Source organism: Nomia melanderi, chromosome 6 (genome assembly GCF_051020985.1).
Source record: "Nomia melanderi isolate GNS246 chromosome 6, iyNomMela1, whole genome shotgun sequence".
Lineage (NCBI taxonomy): Eukaryota > Metazoa > Arthropoda > Insecta > Hymenoptera > Halictidae > Nomia > Nomia melanderi.
Window position 1 is genome coordinate 16,490,930 of NC_135004.1, and position 21,104 is coordinate 16,512,033.

At 42.5% G+C, this 21,104-nt stretch overlaps 2 protein-coding genes across 13 annotated transcripts in view; one reads left to right on the forward strand and one right to left on the reverse strand.

Annotated features, from left to right (window-relative positions):
• The window catches only part of gish (casein kinase I gish), a 138,134-nt gene extending 121,029 nt beyond the window's left edge, over positions 1-17,105 (forward strand). For 3 of the 12 annotated variants that reach the window (XM_076368435.1, XM_076368436.1, XM_076368440.1), the window contains 4 exons: positions 2,503-2,577; positions 3,871-3,996; positions 6,024-6,130; positions 7,817-17,105. In XM_076368435.1, the coding sequence (XP_076224550.1) occupies positions 2,503-2,577; positions 3,871-3,996; positions 6,024-6,130; positions 7,817-7,886 (378 nt within the window). In that variant the 3' untranslated portion in view covers positions 7,887-17,105. Of the gene's footprint in view, positions 1-2,502; positions 2,578-2,914; positions 2,987-3,870; positions 3,997-6,023; positions 6,131-7,816 lie in introns of all 12 variants that reach the window. The other 9 variants (XM_076368438.1, XM_076368442.1, XM_076368437.1 and 6 more) reach the window with 6 other exon arrangements.
• Positions 17,106-18,396: 1,291 nt separating this feature from the next.
• Positions 18,397-19,778, reverse strand: LOC116430070 (uncharacterized). The gene is made up of 4 exons (XM_031983723.2): positions 19,502-19,778; positions 19,269-19,434; positions 18,967-19,170; positions 18,397-18,843 (listed from the first exon to the last, which is right to left on the reverse strand). Exons 1-4 carry the CDS (start codon positions 19,683-19,685, stop codon positions 18,633-18,635), a joined length of 765 nt encoding a protein of 254 aa, XP_031839583.1. The 5' UTR covers positions 19,686-19,778; the 3' UTR covers positions 18,397-18,632.
• Between the last annotated feature and the right edge of the window lie 1,326 nt (positions 19,779-21,104).

Sequence of the window (21,104 nt, forward strand, 5' to 3'; positions counted from 1 at the left end):
TTACCGATTCCTCGGGAACGACGCTCCATTTATCACGGAACGGTCGTTCGTAAGAGAACACTTTGCTTCGATCCAACGTCACATCCGCGTTTTTTCAACGCGAAATCCTCGACCGTCACGAGGCAAGGGTTCGGCAAAAAATGTCTTGCACGCGACGTCCACCTTTAGAACAGCTCAGCGTAGATCGCGGATACGTTAAGGTGTGCAACTTTGTATCGACACCGGCGTGATAGAAGGTCCCTTGGCCGCGGAGACGTCGAAGATCCCGTCGAGATTCCATTTGAATAAGTGGAGAGCGTTTATTTGCAGCGCGGAGCAAGTGTCGCTCGCCGATGCTCGGGAAACGCGTTTCGATCTTGCCGATCTTCGACGTGTCCGAATACGTTAACACTTTGATTGCTGAGCAGGCACTCGTCGAAATTTACGCGCATCGGGACGGTTTCCTTGATAAAGGAAAACTAATTAAAACAATGTATTCAAGATTATTATTATTATTATCTTATGTTTCTTGTATCTTACATATCGAGCAAAATTCGAAGTTTATTAACCCTTTGCACTCGACAATATTTTTCATCAAAAATATTCATCGCTTTCTGAATATTAGCGACATTTCTCGCAACTAACACAATTGGTTATTTTGTATAGATTCAGAGACAGAACTATTTGACTTCGTTTTATGTGTTGATACATTACGCAAGGTTTGATGTTGAATTGAAAATTTTATAAGTTTGCTGTGACGACTGTAAGGCGCCCCTCGAGTGCAGAGGGTTAAACAACGGTGTCAACCGAATTTCACGTGGCAGTCAAAGTGTTAACGCGTTGACGGTGTGCACCACTGATGGCTGGCACCTCGACGTCACGTTGAGCAGTGTGTACCATTAACCCTTTGCGGGCGGATGCCGATGAAATCTCATTTCGATGAAATGAAATGTTCAGATTTCGAAGACCGTTTTCTTTATTTCTATCAATGAAGCAACTGATGTATAATTTAGCTTCGTACGTTGAAGATTTTGTACGTTTCGAAGAATCTTTGTCCGCAAAGGGTTGAATACGTAGCTGGTTGTGTTTGGTAGATAGAAGCAGTCATGTCACGTAGAAATTAATTCACTTATTGATCATTTCAGTGGTTACAATGTTAAGAATGCCCGAGACTTTGGCAAGAACGTAAATGAACGCGTTAAAACCGTAGCTTCGATTCTAACGGCTAAACCGATCGTTGCTTCTTTCCCTTTCTCCGTTGAGCGCTCGGATCACGCTTCGAAGCAACCGAACCCAGGCTTCACGAGCACTCCAATTTCGATCGAGTTAATTGGACGCTTTCTTTTCGCAGACCGATATTAATCGTACCGTGCCGTAGGTGTAACGTGATTAATCCGTTCACTTAGACCGTTCTATGCTGAGGCCCCGTACGCGTTGAGGCTCGCAGCGATGGGTTTGGGTCTTTCCAGGTTTCGAGCAAAAATCAAAAACTCGAATTCCATGTGCCTGTCGCGTGTTTCGACGTGTATCGTTCAGGATCGCGAATCCTTAACCCCTTGCCTTTGATAACTATCGATACAACTACTCGATCGTGAATAATTTATTCGCAAAAGAAACAAATGTCATGCTTAATCTACTTTTAATCTTGACAGTAGAAAAGTAATATTTAATTTATATTCAGAAACAGTAACACTTAGATCTCTGAAATTCAGTTTAAAATTTTCATCACTTGATGGTGTAGGTTAAGGGGTTAATGACGAGAGCCATAGATCATTTTGCTACTTCCATTCAATTTGAAGAGCAATGTACAATAAGCCTGTGCTGACTACAGTTGGATGACTTGATGTCTAAGTGAGACGATGCCAAAGTGTTTCTAAATTATTGAAAGTATCAAGCGATCTTGTTAATCTATTAGAAAATAAAACTAATAGAAAATTCAACAAGGAAAGATGGAAACTTGTCAGCCTAGTCATCGAGTGATCTAAGCAAGAGGCAGTGTACAATAAGCCTGTGCTGACTACAGTTAGATGACTCGATGTCTAAGTGAGACGATGCCAAAGTGTTTCTAAATTATTGAAAATAAAACATAAAAAAAATTAGAAAATAAAACTAATAGAAAATTCAACAAGGAAAGATGGAAACTTGTCAGCCTAGTCATCGAGTGATCTCCAAGGCAATGTCCAACTCGCGATCGGTTCTGTAGCAATAGCAAAGCGACGCCTGGGTTTCCTGATTGTTGTTAGTCGAATCGCGTAATAATGCAAAAGAAACGATATGTAAATAAGACAATGACACCCGTGTCGATACTCAATCGTGATTGGCCGTACATGCGAGAGTGATCAAGGATTCAGCTTTTAAAGCTCAAGTTCTGAAGGCTCGAATCGCGGCTGCAACTTTCAAGGCTCGTGACTCAGAACTGATTTTTGCAACACTGTTCTACCATACACCGTAGAACAACAACATCGGCCCACGTCCAAGAGCGCGAATCGGTCTCAATATAACGTGTTCCCTTCTGATTTTCAGTCGACGCCCGTCGGATCGCTGCAGACCGGACAGGAGATCATCGTGTCGCCGAACCGCGATCGGCACCCGTACAAGGTAACACGACCCGCCCTTCGACCCCGTTTCTTTTCTTCTCGTGCCACGTTACGAATTCTTCTTTCATTTTATTTTTTCTGAACAGAGCATGGATGTGTGAAGCTTTTATTTTTGAGACTTACTTCAAATAACCGCATGACTTCTACACGTACAATGCAAAGCCGGTACACGGGGATGTTTTTTGAGTCTCGTCATCGTCGCGTTCTCCGTCTCTTTTGATTGTTCCCGCGAGACGATTCGCGCCGCGGAAAAACCGGTCGGGCCTTCCGTTCCGTCGATCGAACCAGAGACACATGAATAAACGATTTTGTTTCTTTGCGAAACGCTCGGTGTGTAGGAATGCGATGATTTTGAGGAAGATGTAGTCCTCATGTTGGATGAGGTTCACATCGAAATGCAGGGCAACTATGTAAGCCACCAAAGTTTTCTGTATCACGCTGGTCCACGGTTCTTCGTCCATAGTTTCCGCGCTGTTCTCCGCCCTCTTCACGCTGGAACTACTGAACCGGTCAAATCGATCCGTTATCGAATTCTCGTTATCCTCTCGTAACGAATGCTTTGAGAAATTACCGGAAACGACTCGCGATACGCAAACTGAATCAGTTGGAATCTAGCTGCATTCTCGTTGTTCCAAATAAAGAACAATCGACATCTCGATCTGTAGTTCTAGCTTTAATCCTTTCGAACGAACTCCTTGCCTCGCAGTGCGACTTCAGGGTTGGGCTTCCTCCTCCAAGGTTTCCATCGACGTCGATCGAATTCAGCTTCCCTCGCGGGCGAAAATGAAACAATAACTTTCTCTCATTTAATCAGTGTTTCATCGGTGAAAGTACACGGTTCCCTGAGCAACCACGTGGCGAGGAGTTCAGAGTCAATGGAAACTCAGGAAAACACGAGAACCCGGAACGCACGATGCACGAAGAATCGTCGTAGAAACAGTATTTAAACGTCCCGTTGGCAGTCCTCTAGTTTATCTGTCACGTTTCACAGTACGTTTACAGTAGCTAGCCGTAGCCCATCGAAACCTAGACGTTCCGTTGAAGTTCAGTTCATTAGCATTTGAGAACGAGTAGCTAAACGTTTCAAAGAACTTGAAGCTCACACGATCGAACGCGTCCGACGAGTTACACGCGTTAAACGAAATCTAAGACGACACGGTCACTTAATGATTTTTCTCGTGTTTTTTTTTCTCTCCTGTTCTCTGTCTTTCTCTGTTTCTTTCTCTCTGTCTATCTCTATCTCTCTTGTATTAACGCGTTGAAATTTCGACAATTCTCGTGCTTGTTCCTTTAGGATGTGACAGCACCAGGGGTGGGAGGCGGGGGCGGTAAAGGGGTGGGTACCACGTGGCCGGATACTGTGAAGCAATCAGGAGCCGGTGGTACGTTGACACCAGCTGATAGGCACGGTTCAGTACAGGTGAGTGGACCTCGCGATCCCTTACGCCGTCCATTGTCCGATGACGTCTACCTGTCCCGTGTCCTTTTACGTTATCCCCCCCCCCCCCCCCCCCCCTCCCCCTTCTTTTTTTCCGTTCATGTTGTGTTCGCGTCGTGTCGGGTGACGGGTTCGGCGGATGCTGAAATCGGAGATGGAATCGGGAAATCCCCGCGAGATTTTTATTACCGGACAGCAGCTTCCGAAGATCTCGATAAGAATAGGTATTTTTGGTGGTGTATCCGAGAGAGTATTGAGGAGAATGTAGTTTAATTTATTATCGCTGGAACTACCGTATTTAATACGATTAATATATAATCCATAAAAATTGTAACAATAGATTATTTTCAGTTTCTTCAGACGTTCATTATAGTATTTAAATGAAGCTATTTATTTTCAAAATCATTTCGAATATTCAATGCTTTGAAGATATCAATAATCGCGAAACAAAAATTGAAAGTAGTCATTTTGACTGGTACGGTAGTCCTAGTGTTAACGCATTGCGTACCGGTAACGAGAAATCTCGTTATGTAAAGACACTTAGCTGTGTAACATTGCTAATTACCACAGTATTTAAGAGAATATTAGATTTCGAGGTATCAATAATTACGGAACAGAAAAATTAAAACCATTTTGACTGGCACGGTAGTTCTAGTGTCATATAAGTTCTGCACTATAAGTTCACCCTTTGAAAATTAAGTATTAATATATATTTTATTCAATATATAATAAATAATAAATAAATCTGTAATATACCTGTTTGTAATCAAATTTTGATTTACTAGTAACCAATTAACGTTTGATGCTTTTCAATGGAATATACGTGGGAGTACTTGATTTGCAAGAGGGTGAATTTCGAGTGCAAAATCTGCTGCAGCTAATAGAAAAGGGAAAAGTTTGCCAACATGGCAGAAATCTGATTATCTTCTATGTTCATACCATAAATTCTCTCCAGCGGAATATTTGTTTTAATTGTTCACCGTTGCAGCGAGGAAAGTTTTCGGTGACGTTCATTACTGAATACAAGCTTTTGATCTCGATAATAATACTTCTCCAGTGTTCGCGGCAGAAATCTGTGATCACGTCCCACAATCGCCAGAACTCGTTTCGACCGAAGATTTACGTTCCCATCGTTCCGCGATCGATTCTGGAAGATAAAAATAATCGACGCGCGCGAGTTAGAGTACATACGAGCTCTCTCCTCCTCCATTTTCACTCTGGTTCCCTTAACTTCCCGCTGTCTCGACCAGGAAGATGACGCAAAACGAGCGTTCGAACAGTTTGTTGACTGCCCGCTCTATTTCTAGGCAAAGCGCCATTGGATTATGGTCAGTTCAGAGGTTGCGAGTTGGTTTGTTGCAGCATGTTGACTTTTGTGTCGTTGATCGACTCACGGCCGATTGTTTACCGCCACTAATCCAAACCGCTGGCGCGTTCTCGCGGCGGCGGCGGCGGCGAGAAAGAAAGAAAAGAACAAAGAAATCGAAAGGGGGCGATGCCGATCGCGGGAATCGTGTGGTTCTTTCTTTTTTCTCTTCTCCTTTGTTTTGTTCTCTAATCTTTAACTCGAGAGTGACTTATATTAACCGAGCTTGATTAGTTACATCACGTCTTAGAGTTTCAGTTCGTCCGTATCGAGAACGTCTCACGAATACTATATATTACGAAGCGCCGCTTGTCTCATGTAAACTTATTATCTGGTTCCTTGCGACTTAGATGACTCGTCTATTTTTGTTTTTCTTTTGTATTTATGTGTATACCTCCATCGTAAATACGTGTATTTGTGTATCACGTGTGTAGTTAGCTCCTTTCTCTCCCCCCGTCACCATAGACTTTTCGGATCACGGTGTACAGAATCCCAATTTGATCGTCATGTTTTCCAGTAATTTAAAGTATTATAAATATACATATAAGTCTGCATATATATATACATAGTTTGTCCTGTTTATGTGATACTCGCGCGGAGCACACGGAAATCGTTCTAACGATGGGTCTCGTTGTATATTTAGGTGGTGTCCTCGACGAACGGGGAGTTGGCGAACGACGATCCCACCGCAGGACACTCGAACACACCAATCACCGCGCCGCAAGAGGTGGACATGGTCGACGAAACCAAGTTAGTATTAATCGATTTGCTCATTTATTTCTTTAGCGATCTAACAGGTCGTAGTGATTGCGCACCGGTTTGTTCTTGCCAGTATTTTGTTGCGTGGTTCTCTTGACCAACGGGGTACACGATCTTGCGATCAATTAATATTCATGCGACTTATATTCTGTAAATATTGCATGTACAACTCGCGGAGATATGGAAATTATTCGGGTTACCATCTGTAACTCGTATTCAATGAAATGTGTGAATATAATATTTAATGGATTATATTGTTTGCAGTATGTTTTTCATTAAATGAAATGATCCAGCGAGTATAATTTGCATATCTCCGTCTGTTTCATTGGTAATACCTCCATTGTCGAACATTAATGACTAATAGTGTACACTAACTGGGTAGAAAGGTAGTAACAATGGTACTCATATTGGGAGCAGAAAATATTGTTTGCTCAAGGTCACTGGGCGTGGCTGCTCTAACCAGCCCGGCCACGCCCATCAACGCGCGTTGCCACGCCCATTTCCCCATTCAATGTTTGTAGCTGTTGAACAACCCCGTGACCTTGACTGGACAAGATTTTCCGCAACATAGAATGTAGTTGTCTCCCTTGCAGTAGGGTTTTTATACTTTTAACTGGAATCTTCTGCATGATACATGTTAAAATCTCCTGTCTATCCTATTTCAGAACCAAATCTTTGTCTACGAAAAAGCGTTGTCGCGGATGCGGAAAGCTCCTGCGCCGAAGTTTACGCACTCCTACGTCCACTGTTCATCCCAGATCAATTCCTGAATTTGGCTCACTAGCCCAGTACAAGTGGCCGTTACAGAATTTCCTTCTATGTAACATACGAGCGAAATATAACGTTCCATAATCTTCACGCACTAAGTATACCTCCATCCGAGCAGTGACATGCGGTTCTGACTCGAGGCAACGTTAGATTCTCCGGATTTATCGTCGAGCTTTAATTATCTCATGCGAAACAAGTATTTGTATATTTTGTACACTACACGCGGGTATCACCATTCGATTTTTCTTTTTGTTTATTTACTTGCGTACAAGTATACAATACAAACGTTAATCAATCGATATTTAAATGATAATGGTTTATTCATGTTCAACTTGTACATCCTCGTTTACAATGGGCCATCGAGTACATTAAATCTCCTGCAAATACAGTATTCCCCCGTAACGTCGCGCTTTGTAGCGTCACATGTCTAGCCTGACCTAATCGTAGCGGACACCTAGTCAAAAGGGAATCATACTTGTCGAGTAATAATAGAAATAAAGTAGCATTTACTACTTCGAAACGTCTCGGCAAGTACTTCCACTTGCCGAAGGTTACGGTGGCGATACTGTATTAGTCTGTCCGGCCGTCGGTACGCCTGAATTGTCTCGAAGGAGCCACTCGGCTGATCCTGTTGAACCACTGCCGTAGCCTCCACGGATCCGACCGTCTCTCTCCTTCACCTTTCTACTTCTATTCTACACAAGCCTCACGTATCGGGTCTGCGTCTGGACACACCACGCCACTAGCCATTCTAGCGAATCGGTTTGAGAAAGAACAAGCTTTATTGGAATGCGTGCGTGCCCTCCCTCCACCCCCTTCTCTCTCTCTTCTCCCGTATGCCCTTGTCGTGCTGCATGTTGGTGTCCTAGCGTAAGGCGATCGAAAGAAGACGACTCTAAGTCCTATTAGTGTTGGTTTTTTTTACAGATGCTGTTGCTTCTTCAAGCGGAAGAAGAAGAAAAGTGGAAGGCAAAAGTGACTGTCTGTTGTCGTCGGTCTTGGGGGGGCAGTACAGTGCGCGTGTAACAGTGCGGATCAAGCCGACGGGGAGGAGCGTGTCGCCGCGACGGTGGGGATCGTCGAAACGGCGGACGGTCGGAGGATCATCGGCGCGGCCAAAGAGGCTGGACCCGAACCGGACAGGAAATGGAGGCCAGCCAAGCCGCTGCGCGCCGGTTGTCGTCGGCCAGTTGTTCCACGTGATCCGTCGCCGACGCTGCACACCACGATGACACGGTGCAGCAGGCGGCTGAAGCGCAGCCGGCACCGCTATCGAATTCAACCACCACACAGCCATCATTATTACTGCTATTATTATTACTATTATTATCATGATTATTATCACGATTAACTTTTGCTCTCCTTCCTTTTTCTCCTTTTACGATTACCGTCATTATAATTATTATCCTTATTCTCACAATTATTGTATTATTATTTTATTATTATTATTATTAATTATTATTATTATTAATATTATTATTATTATTATAATTATCATCATTACCGTTTATGATTATCATTGTCATCTCGTCTACGATCACCGTTTGGTCGGTTCGGACATCGTTGTACGTCAGAACGCCGATGTTTAAAACCAATTTCTCAGCGTATTGTAAAACTCTCTCGGGTGTCCACCGTTGACTGAGGACTCGCGGGCCCCGAATCGGGCCCCCGGCCAAGTTCACGACAATGTAAACCCGGCGAATTTTCGGTGTCCGCCTGTGCACCTGAACTGCACGTAACGTAAGAGTATGAAAAATACAAACAGACAAAAAAATTGTAGAAAGGAAGATTGGGAGAGAGAGAAAGAGAGAGAATGAGAGTGAGTGAGCGAGAGAGAACGAGCGAGCGAGTAAGCGAGCGAGCAAGAGAGAGAGAGAGAGAGAGGGAGAGAGAGATAAAGTATAGGAATTGACGTGCCGATGGTGAAAGAACGCGTTCGTGCCTACGACACACACTCATTATTAAGAATCATGTAAACGCCTGCTTGGCGGGAGATCGGTCGAGCGAAGACACGCGCCTGGATCCGCTAACGCGGTCGCGATAACGTGTATTAAACCGTAAATGAATGGAAGCTGAGATCTCATTTCACCGAAACAATCCTGGATTTAACGAGCGCGCGCACGGCCCGGTACTTCCGCTTCTGTCGCGGTCCGAGACACGCTCGTCCAGTCCGGTCCAGCTGGAAAGGCATGAAACTGAAAGGACATGTTCGCGGTATCATTCAGCGGGCCGATACGCGTACACAACGGCAGGACACACATGTACACGCGCATACACGTTCATTTAATTTCCGAGCATGCGAGCATTCTCGAGGCTCCCGTCGCGAGGCGTTCGATGAATATTGAAACTTTTTCCGTTTCTTCGCGGTTCCGTTATACGTTCCTTCGAGTCCGATCACACGATGCTTTTCGTTCGCGTTTGTTTTTTCTTCTTTTCTGTTTTCCGTTCTCTTCTCTTCTTCGTCTTCTTCTTGTTTTTAATGTCCACATCGTGGATACGCGAGAAACGAACGCATAACAGTATTAACGTGGACGCGCTCGCCCGAGAATCACGCTGATCGTTACCTTAGTCGACCGGTGTTCTTTTTTTATCTTTTACGACGACTTCTTTTATGCCCACACTGCCCACCGCTCGTTCTACATGCACCGGAGTGTCCTGGAATTTTAGAGCTACTTTGTGGCAATATGTTTCGCGAGCAGGTATCGGGAAATAGTTATTTTTATCGAGATGCTCAGGAGTGGAATGCGAAGTACGCGGGGAATACGGTATCTTTCGGCGAGAACGTAGGCTATAGACCACGGAGGATCTTATTATCGCGAGCCTTTTTGATATGTACCGGGTTTTTTTCTAATTTTTCTACTGGGAACGTAGTGACACAGTTCGGCCGGGAAGTTCCGGAACACTTTATACGAATACACGTTCATGAAGACGCCCGCGCACTGTACATAATGTATGAACAAATATTTTGCTACGGAGCTGCTGTATCTCGCATCAAGTTGCGCGACGCGTTTCACTTAATTGTATATTATTTAACGAACCAACTGTACCCGCCCGAAAAGGGGACACCAACGAACATTCTCGTTGCTAAAACCGTTGCTCGCCGCTTTCAACGGGGAACAGCCAGAGAAACAATTTGTCCACGGTCTGCGTCGAAACAGGTTCTTCCGAGGGAGACAGCGGTTTCGTTCGAGGCATTAAAGTCGACGCTCCGTTTCCGCGAACGAGCGTTCCAGCGGGACCGACGAAATTGTTGATCTTACGCGCACAGGCAACCGAGCAACCTTACTTAAGTGATAAACCGTTCCGGAATGGAACGTTCGCAGTTGTTTCTGTGAATTTCTCCGTCTTCATGAACGCGACACGCCGTTTACACGAGCGCCTCGTTTTCGTTTCTACCCGGAACAAGGAATATCCGGATAAACCCTGGAAGCGAACGGAAACGGGCGATTCAAAGCGACGATCTTAGTTCCCGTGGTGAATATGTAGCACGACGTTCGTAGCGTTGTCGTATTTGTAATCCTTTAAGCGAGAGAGAAAGAGAGAGAGAGAGATAGAGATAGAGAAAGAGGAACAAGCGAAGAACCACGTGAACGAACCAATCTTCGGTTTCATGCCTTCCACGATGTTTTGTCAAGCGTGACACGTCACCGAGTCCAAGCTCCGTTTCACATAACATATCGAGAGGGAAGAAGCACGTAAGAATTACTTGTCCGTAGATAGAAATGTCCGCCGCGAACAAATCTCCTAGGGCGTAGGTTCGCGAAGTAAAATACGTATTGTACCGATACCGTTCATCCGTGTTCTAACGGAAACGCTCGGACCCGAGACGATCTCAGCCCCGCGTTGTCCGTTGTTTATCTACCGAGTGGACCCGCTAGTTTCGAGCAAATCCTCTTCGCTTTTTGTTTCCTCGAGCACCGAACCGAAAGGATTCACGAGACGAACACTGAGAACGAGAGAAGAGAACCAAAGTACCTACATCACCACACACGTATACGCCTGTAATCGATCACGCAACCATTGTAGGGCCGATTTTCCGACAACGTCCGAGTCCGATCGCCGCTGAAAGAGATCGGAGACGCGAGAATTCACCTCCGAACGTGTCTCGCTGTTTTACCTAGATCGACGCGAATAAATACATTCGACTCGAACAAAGACGAAGCGAACGGAGAGAGAAATACATTCGCACGAATACGCGTACGTTTACATCATACATACATACACATAGACACGCGTACATTACGGGAGACTGGAGAAGCGTGATACGCGCAGCACCGTGAACCCTTCACGGGGAACCACGCCGAGGACTCGTTCGACGCGTTGTTCGCGCGATGCTAGGCGACAGAACAGCGTCGCGAAGTGATATATAAATATATGTATATTATATATATTGTATACATAGGGATCCAATGTGGATGTTCTCGAAGTGCACTAACAGATACTTAAGAAAGATCCGCGCGATGGCTCGACGTTCTGCCGGGGGGGACGAGGATCTCGTCGGCGGCGAGCCACGGTCGAACCAGCGAGCGGAGCCAGTTTTGTTACAAATCCCGCGGCGCCGATCTTCTCCGGCGCGGAAACCCTTTTGTAGACACGGAATTCCTCCGCGAGCGAAACCCGCGTCGTCCGTTCATTCGCAGACTGATCATCGATAATGTTCCCACGCGTGCACCCCGAGCACGCTTTTGACGCGTTCGCTGCCAGCGCGTACTCACGGCGACCACGGTAGATTCGATGAAAACGTCCTTTATTTTCTGTGGAGACAGCGAAACGCTATGGGGTACCGTTGTTTATAGTTGTAGCTTTATCTGTAAGATAGGACGTCGTGTTTAGGAAACCGGTAACCGTTTCAGTTGGAGTTTTTTTCCGTAATGTTTTAGATTTATGATTTGGATTCGATATTGCAACTGGGAAGATCGTTACTCCTTTGTTTCGTCGTGTTTCGGAATTTGGCGGAATCTCCTAGCAATACACGTTGCGACAGACACACGAGCCGACACGATAAGTAGATACTACGATAAGAGAGGGTGAGCCGGATACGTCGAGCGTCTCTCGTCGAAAACATCCTTTCCGTTTGGTCGAGGTGTTTCCGTGATAAATGAGGATCGCACGTGTTTCATACGTATACCAGCGTTACGAGTACACGCAGCATACACGCAGAACACACATAGACATACACACAGAGACACATGTACGACGGAAGAGAGATAGATTTTCTAAACATGTCCGTTATCTCTAAATATTACCACTAAACATTGTATTACGCGTAGGTGTACAAGAAAGTTACTGTTCGAAAGTAAACGCATGTATCGCCGTAAGTGTATTAGTAGTTGCAGGAGTAAATATGCTGTCGTTAAGCTGATAGAGGGCAATGACGATAACGAGCCGAGGAACTGTCGCGGCGATGCGTCCCGTTAGATGATATCGTTGACCGATAAAAACGAGGAAAATACAAATGAAAAAAATACACGATAAACTGACGGACGGAAGAGATTAGAGGCGTTAGTCGATGTGTATAGATCTTTCATCCTAGAATAAAAAGAACGCGAAATGTTCGCGGAGAAGACCTCGCGGGATGCGAGCGGAAATTTGTAACAAAACGGCCGGCGGAGTGAATCGATTCCGAAACTGTCGGAGAGCAAATTTTCTTACGTTGTATACGGTTACTCGTGACTGCGATCTATCGAACATTGATTCTTGAAGCTTGCATTGTTCAGTCTCTGACAAACCGAAGCTCTTGTATTTTTAATACGATTCCAAACGTTTATCGAGTCCCTACTGATATCAAAATTCAGAGCTATCAGAATAATTCGAGAATCTCCAGAATCTAGTGACCCGAAGAAACTGAGAAATCAAATTCTAAAACCTTCGTCCATTTCAAAGTCTGAGATAATATACCTTTAACGAGCTATCAAGCGCAACAGCTTCGCACCGCAGAGTTCCAAGCATCAATGCCGTCGCTCACAGTCACTGCCAGTGTCGACTGGTCAGCCACTTTGGTGTCGATTTCACTCGGTTCGATCGGCTAGTCGGTACGGATGTTCTCCCTCTCGCGGGAATGTATTAGCAGGCAGCAGCGTCGAGCGGCCGAGAGCCGACTGGTCCGCGCGTGGCCGGCGCGACGGCCATGTTTAGCGTCGTCGTGTCCGTAGGTCCGAACCTCTGCCAGTCCGGCCGACGAATTGCGTAATTATATCACTCCCGAGCCGTACCAATGTACCGTGTTAGCGCGCCGTGAGTGCCCACACACGTTGTATCCACTGTTTAAATGGCCAAGCACATCCGACGACAGAAACGAACCCCCTGATGTGTATGTACTTAGAGGAAAACGGAGAGAGGGGAGGTCGGGGACGAAGTCGCCGGGAAGGGTGAAAGGTGAAAGGAGCCGCGAGCTCGTTTCCCCGTCGCCCGCGAAGCGAACGAGAAAGGGAAACAGCGGAGGGAGCCGATTGGATCGGCCGTCGGGTGTCTTGACGTGTGATACGCTTAAACGGCGACGAAAGAGCCGAAGCCAGAATTTTAAACGAACCCCGCGCGGATCTCCTCTCTCTCTCGTTAACTAGATATCTGTATCTTCCCACTGGATACGCGCCGAGCGCATTGTTCCTTCTTTTGTAAGCTCTGTTCCGAGCGAGCGAGCAAGCGATCGTCGAACAATCGGACCATTATATGTTTGTACATTCACATGTGGCGTCGGGACGGAGAGAAACGAGCCATTCATCGGGCAGATCGGTTAACCTCGGCGAACGAACGCCAGAAAACTGATGACGCAACTCTGCGCATTGATTTTCTTCGATTTCCCCGGGAATTCGACGGTAGCTTTAATCTGTGAAACGTGTTTAGGGTGAGTGAGTTTGATGGAAATGAGAATCCAGTCTGCACTCGTGTCGAGAGTTATTTATCATTTGTTTCCTATTTGCAAATGGAGGATTCAGAGATTCTTTGTTATTAGTATGTTTCGATATTTCCTTTGTTGTCAAGACGACTCGATCTCTATTAACATTGCTGCTTTTACACAGCTAAGAGTTTCTGTTCTACCAAACCCAATGATGACACTTATTCGAAATGTAAAAAGTTGATAGATAATTAAACATTCTGCTGATGAAGTCTGTGAACATTTGACACTTTGACTGCAACGTCGCCCGAATATGGATGACGCCATTTTTAACGTAATCTTGACATTCATTTTCTTGGTGACGTATCGAACTAAGTTTTATTAAATCTATGAGATAAAAAATAATAATTCGTTACGAAGAATCTTGACTCTAGTTTCTGCTTTATTAAGAATAGGTACTTCATTGAGTGTTTACTTGGCAGTCAAAGTGTTAAAGAGCAGGGTTAACCGATTCATCTGACAAGTGGCTCGAGTGGAACCGGAAACTGTGGCGGCAGGTTTGGAATAGGGAAAATTACGGTGGAACCGGGTCGAAGGGGGATGAAACGAGGTGAAAGGCCGATTTCGTGTGCACGCCTCCGCGGTTGGGGAACGAATCCTTTTTACATTTAACTCGGGCGCTTAAGCTAGTGTCTCTTAAGTTCTCCCATGTCTTTTTTTCCCCCTTTTTGTTTCCTTTTGTCGGCGGTATGTCGTCTGTAAGCATGATCTCTTTGACGGATAATACACACTCACACGGTCACACGTACACGTTATACATTTACAGACGAGCCGTGCACGTACACGCGATTCCGTGACTAGGGTGACACGTTAATCGATGAATTCCAAAATTCAAGGGAATAACTCCATGGAAAGAGGGAGAGAGAGAAAGAGAGAGAGAAAGAAAGGTGAAAGGGACGAGTGAATGGACGAACGACGTGGATGAGTGAATGTTTATTGAAAAAAGAAAGAAAAACGAGAGCCTCCGGTATTTATATATAAATATATGAATATACACATATACATATATCCATATATATATATATATCATATATACATATATATACATATACATATATGTATATATATATATATATATTTCCATCGCTACCTTGCCACAGCCGTTGGCGCGACTACGCTGCAACTATGTTGCAAATTTAGCTTATAGTTTTTTAGTCGATTTTTCAAGCGTCACCGACTTTTTCAAGATACGAACACGACTGACTGCTGGTTAAGTATGGTTGTGAGTGAAGAGTAACAAAATGAAAGGGAAGAAAGAAGGAAAGAGGGAGGAGACGCGTCGTGTATCCCGCACTAAACGTATTCGATCCAGGATATATAGATAATATTATATATATATATATATATATATATATATATATATATATATATATATATATATACATACACACACACACACACGTATACATGTCAACGTTCTATCTCGGCGATCCTCGTGTTTTCTTTTTTCTCTTTTATCGTGTTCCAGTATCTTTTCTCCTTTTCTCGTTTTGTTCTTATTCACTCTTGCGTAACCTCGTAAACAGGCAAACAAACAAACAAACAAAAAAAAAGAGTATAAGAAGCGAAAGAAAAAAATATAGGGAAGGCTGTTGCACGCGTCCCGACGACGGGCGAATATGTTTTTTTTTCTCTCCTCTGTTCGTCGATCGGAACGGTGTGGGTTCAGTTGCGAATGCGATTATTTGTATATTTGTAAATTGGTGCGAATAGATCGGACCAAGTTCAACGTAACGTCTATATGTGTCTTTCATTTCCTTGCTCTCGACGGAATTTGTTGCGATCGGAACGGTCTCTCTCGAGCATGATTCGCAGCGAGCAGCGACGCGTAGAAGATAAACGAGCTTTCCGTATACGTCCGATCACCCGTGTACCGTTAGAGGATCGCTTGATGGCTGGCCCGAAGAATGCGTGGCCGATCGACGAGAAGTTCTCATCTTTGTTAGTTTTGTTTCTCGAATAATACTTTCGATCGCTAATTTTCTATTCGTCGAGACGGTCACACGCGATCGATCGAAATGACGAAACTGTAAGGAAGTTATCGTTCCGCTGGACATCAAGTCATCCCCTAACTATACGTTCCGTTGAAACGCGCGATCACATTTGTGCCTGGGCGAACACAAGGCCTCTTGTTTCGCCGATTGTAATCTAATTACCCCTTTCTCTCTCTCTCTCTCTCTCTCTCTCTCTCTCTCTCTGGCTTCTACCTTAATTTTGTTTCAACAGTGTACCACTGGTTTCCGCTTTGTCGATTGTGATCGTTGTCCCATCTTCCTTTCTCGCGTCTACGTTTGTTTCTCGAAGGTACAGAGCCGCGAATTTTCGGTTTCGTCGATCGTGATCGTCCTTTACTCTTTTTGTGATACTACTTTCTGTTTTCCCTTTATTTTCTCTTAATTAAGAAACGACTCTCCCCTGTCTCCGCCTATCTTCTCTGCGCAACCCTACGTGTGCATGAAACCGAGACGTTTCCTATCTGTTCTCATCGTGTCTCGCTTTGATTGTAAAGCAAAGAGAAGAAAAGGAAAGAGCAAAGAAACGATTTTTGTCATCGAACGAGCTGTCCCGTCTCTTTGCGTGTCCGCGTCCGACCGCTGTGCCGTGCTTCTACGGTGGAACTATCGCGCGATTCACCTTCCACGCGGTTCGAACGGCGAACCGACTGCGAGTCCGACGCGAAACGAGCGCGTTTCGACGACGTTTACTTACGAACGATACTATTATTACTACGATTACCGTGTATTTCGTTTCTTTTCTAGCGTGTATTTGTTGCCGATGGATTTTACCGTAGCTTGTGTTCAACGATTATTTGCCGCTTATAACGGAATTGGCAGCTCAACGCGCATTTTACCGACGACGATAGCGTGTCCAATGTGTAATGAGTGTGTTTGACGACTGTTTTTGAGACGTGTTCGAGAAGAAAGACCTGGGGGGGGATGAACGGACGTTGATAGAACAAGAAGAAGCTGACGAAGACAAAGAAGAAGAAGAAGAAGAGGAATAAAAGGGAAAAGTTTGATCGGATTTTTGGTGAACGCGGGTACACCACGTTCGCGCCGGCGTGCAGCGGAAAGACTCGAGAAAAGAAAAAAAAACACTTTGTGGACTATATCGGTGCACCTTTTTTGTAAATAGATAATAATTATTGTGGAGTGGAGAGAACAAGAGTACGCACACGGACAAAGGAAGTCGAATTGTTCGAGGGACAATTGTGTCGGATAATGTCAGGGAGATTGTATCAGCTTCAAATTATATATACATATACATATATACATAAACTGTATCAGTAATGCCGATTAATAAGCTATATTATTACCACAATGTAGTTACCGTCGTCGCGACGCGAACCGATGATTTCCATTGCCACGCGAATTTCACGACTGCGATCCACCGACGATGACGGCGAGAGGAAGCGGGATTCGTTCGTCGGGACGAGGTGAAAACCGCGAGACGGTGATTCATTTATGTGATTGATTTAGATGTATAAATGAATTATCGAAGCGAAACATTGACGAATGGACGGGGAGAAAGACGTTTCCTTTCTCTGCCGGTTCACGTTTCGTTTCACCTCTGTTTGTCCATCGACGATTTATCGTTTCCTTTCCATCCGTGAACACCCGCAATTTACTGGACTGTCGAGGACAAGGACGTACATGGAAAAAGAAAAAAGAAAGAAAGAAAGAAAGAAAGAGAGGTTTAATGTAAATAGGAATGAAATTTGTTCGAATGCTATTTCCAATCGACTCGGTATTAACGCGGAATTTAATGGAAGCGTATAGAATACGAGGGAGGAGAGCGGTTTGCATGTTGATGATGAAAAATGGGAAAACACGACGGAAATAAATAGACTGAGAGACACATCGGACCACGTTATTGAAACAAATAAAAATACGCACGTTTGAAAATAGTTGTTCAGTTGAATAATAGGATACTAACGTTCAATCATTTTGTCAGCAGGTGTACACCTCTCTCCCCTGTCCATATGAATACTACGTTTTTGTTTTTTTTCGTACTCGTAAGCTGTGATTGAAATCCTATCTTTGAACTCGTAATCACCGGCTTGCAAACTGTTATTCAACAGAGATTAGTATATATATATATATATAAATATACACGAAACATGGGAACCGTCTGATAAAGCTGCTTTAAATAGAAACGAGACAAAAAAGAATAAAAAAGGAGAAGAAGAAGAAGAAGAAGACGTTCGGATGTCATATTTCATGTAAATATTGCGTCGTGCCTGCGCGCGTAGGAGGAAGGGTAGCAAACGGCAAACCCCATTGCCGAGTCTCTTGTACATGTTGATTTGGTTCCGCGCGGTTTTTGGCTCTACACCTTTCGAACTCGTTTCGTCTGCTTTTCGTTTTCTACGTATTGTTGTAGAGAAACCTGTTTCTGAAAACTTACAAGTTTCATTAAAACGCAGTGAATAGAAGAGATTAAAAGAAATAACCAACTGACTCTGACGCCTTTCATTCTGTTACGAGAACATCTTTTTATGTACCACGAAGAAACGAGAAAACCGGAGCTCGGTTACATCGCAATAAGAGGCGTGTGTTAGGGAAACGATATAAAATGAAGAAAGTTACGAGACTTTCGTTATGTAATATCAGTGATTTAATACAAAATTATAAAAAAGTATTTTTGTGAGATTACATTCAAAGTATCGAACACAAATCCGACAATCTGATGGCAATCGAAATATCACGTACTGATTATTTTACATAATTGTATCACGTAATTATCTGACTTAACTAGTTCTTTCCTGCAACTTGTTATTTAAGGTGCTAGAAAAATCATTGTACTTCAATGGAGCTTTGGTAACGCTGGTTAATTTTCTTCTGTTTGTTTTACATTCTCTACATTGTTTTGAGCCATTTTTAAAATATCCTCCATACTGATTAAATCCCTGTGTTTCTCTAACAGTTCCAATAATTCTGGTTTTTGCATTAGTAGATGATTTGAAGCAGCAATCAGATTTGCTATCAACTGCTTCATTATATTTATATTTTGTATGCTCTCAATTACATCTTGTTTGTTTCTGCAATACGAATTGCGTATTTCATAAATTAAAACTGTTATCTATGTACACTTCCATTTCAATAATTAGTGTTAGTAATTCAGTCAGACTTAATGACACGAAATGCATTGCATATTTACATACTTCACAATTCCAGGATTTGTCTCTTGTAACTTTTTGTTTCGTATTTCTTCCTGCTCATTTAGGAATTTTCTGTATTCGAATAATGCAGATCTACATTGGGTCTTTAACTCGTACTGCTTTTGCACTGCCTCTTCAATCTCTTTTTCTATTTTTAGCATGTCATCATTCAGATTAAACAGTTTACTCAGATAGGTATAAATTTTTCTAAAATGAGGTATTAGATTATCATAAAACTATTACTATATTAAATTTACCATTAGATTCTATTCATTACATATAGAAGCCTAAGTAGGATTCCTTACAGTTGTTGATCAGGGTCACCTTCTTTCCCTGCTAAAATGTTTTGGATTGTACGAGAATAAAGACACAACTGAATTGCTTTGTTATTTAAGAGAGCATTCGATGTCGCTTCATGTAAAGTTGACACTGTGTCTTTTATATCTCCTTCTGGTGGTTCATCTATTTCTTCTAAACAATTGAGAAATTTACAAGTTAAAATTCCATCATTTCTATTTACTTTAGCTTAGACACTTACGACATTTATTATGCGCTTTAAGCATTAATAACCTGGCATTTAATCCTGTGAGTGAATTTCGCATATTTTTGATTCTGTCTTCAATAGGTTTATAATCATCCAGCGAAACTGCTCCCACAGGAAAATTAGAGACACTTTTCTTCAACTTGTTGACAGCATCTTTTAAATGTTCAAATTCTGTCATTTTTTAATGATTTCTATATATTTAAAGTTTTGTTTACATTCCTACTTATGGCACCTTAAAACACAACACATTACACCTAAGATTACATAAAACTATGATAGAAACTCTGAGTTCAAAAAAGTCCCTAGACTTACGCGACTGGCTGTGTTTAGTTACACTACAATAGTATAGAAAATATAAATATATATTCTGAAAGTTATATATCTTCTAAATTACCTTCATTTTACTTTAAAATAATATTTATCGGAGATACTTATCTATTAACTTAATTATGTTCGTACGATTAACAATTTTATATCACTAAGTTTCACCCACTGTGATTGGAGCTTGGCACATTTACCGATTTAGCATAGTTTTAAAAAAATGAGACATAAATTCAAATTGTTTTTTTTAATAAATAGAAACTCAATAAAAAAAACAGTCTAATTGATATCAATAAGCTTGATACAATCCATTGTATGTATACTACACAATTATATATTATTTTATAAAATTCAATTATTCGATAAATTACAATACAATAATAATATTACAATAATAATATTACAACAATATTTTCTTTCCAATTTTTTAGTATTGAACGTTAAGGATGCTTTTCATGAGATATTTTAACTGTTACAAGGTTTATAGACTTCTTTATTATCGATAAGTAGTACAAAATTTCTCCGACAGAGAGCGCCTCGAATTCTTTTGGAACTCGCGCCTTTTTAAGAGTTTAAACTCATTGTTGGTGTTCAAGTTGGTGGTGCGGCTGCATTGTTTGAAGCGAGTGATGAATGCAGATTAATTACATTTATTTGTAAGTATTAATTGATATTATTACTCCTACGAATACTTCATTTCTGATAGTTAAACGTAGAGTTGAAGTTAAATAGCCAAACACAAGGATTACTGATTAAATTACGGATATTTATTACTTCCTAATCCTGATCAATGATCTCGTTGGAGACAAAGATACAATGAAATTATTGTTTAAATCGTATTCATTCAGGTTTGAATTATTAATATATATAAATTGTTTATTATGGAGATTATGCTGAGTCAACAGGATTAGAATAATTATAAATCTTTATAGATTTATTCCGTTATATTTGAAATCAATATGTCCGAATGTGACCGTTACTTTTAGACGAGTTCCAGACAATGGCGTAATCTATGATAACCTTTACAATTTCAGATCTTAATTATGCATAGCTATTCGTAGTCTAACAATACACGATTTTAACAATAGATTGCGAGAAAATGTGGACCAATCTTAGAGTGAAGTAATTAGGATAATTAACACAAAAAACTGTCAGTTTAACGAAAGAACTATTTGTAAATTACAGAGTACACCTTGTTGTTCTCATTAAGAATTCAGTTCCATCTAAATAAAAGCCATTCGTTTACCGAAGTCATTTTCTCGTATTTCTGTTGCAT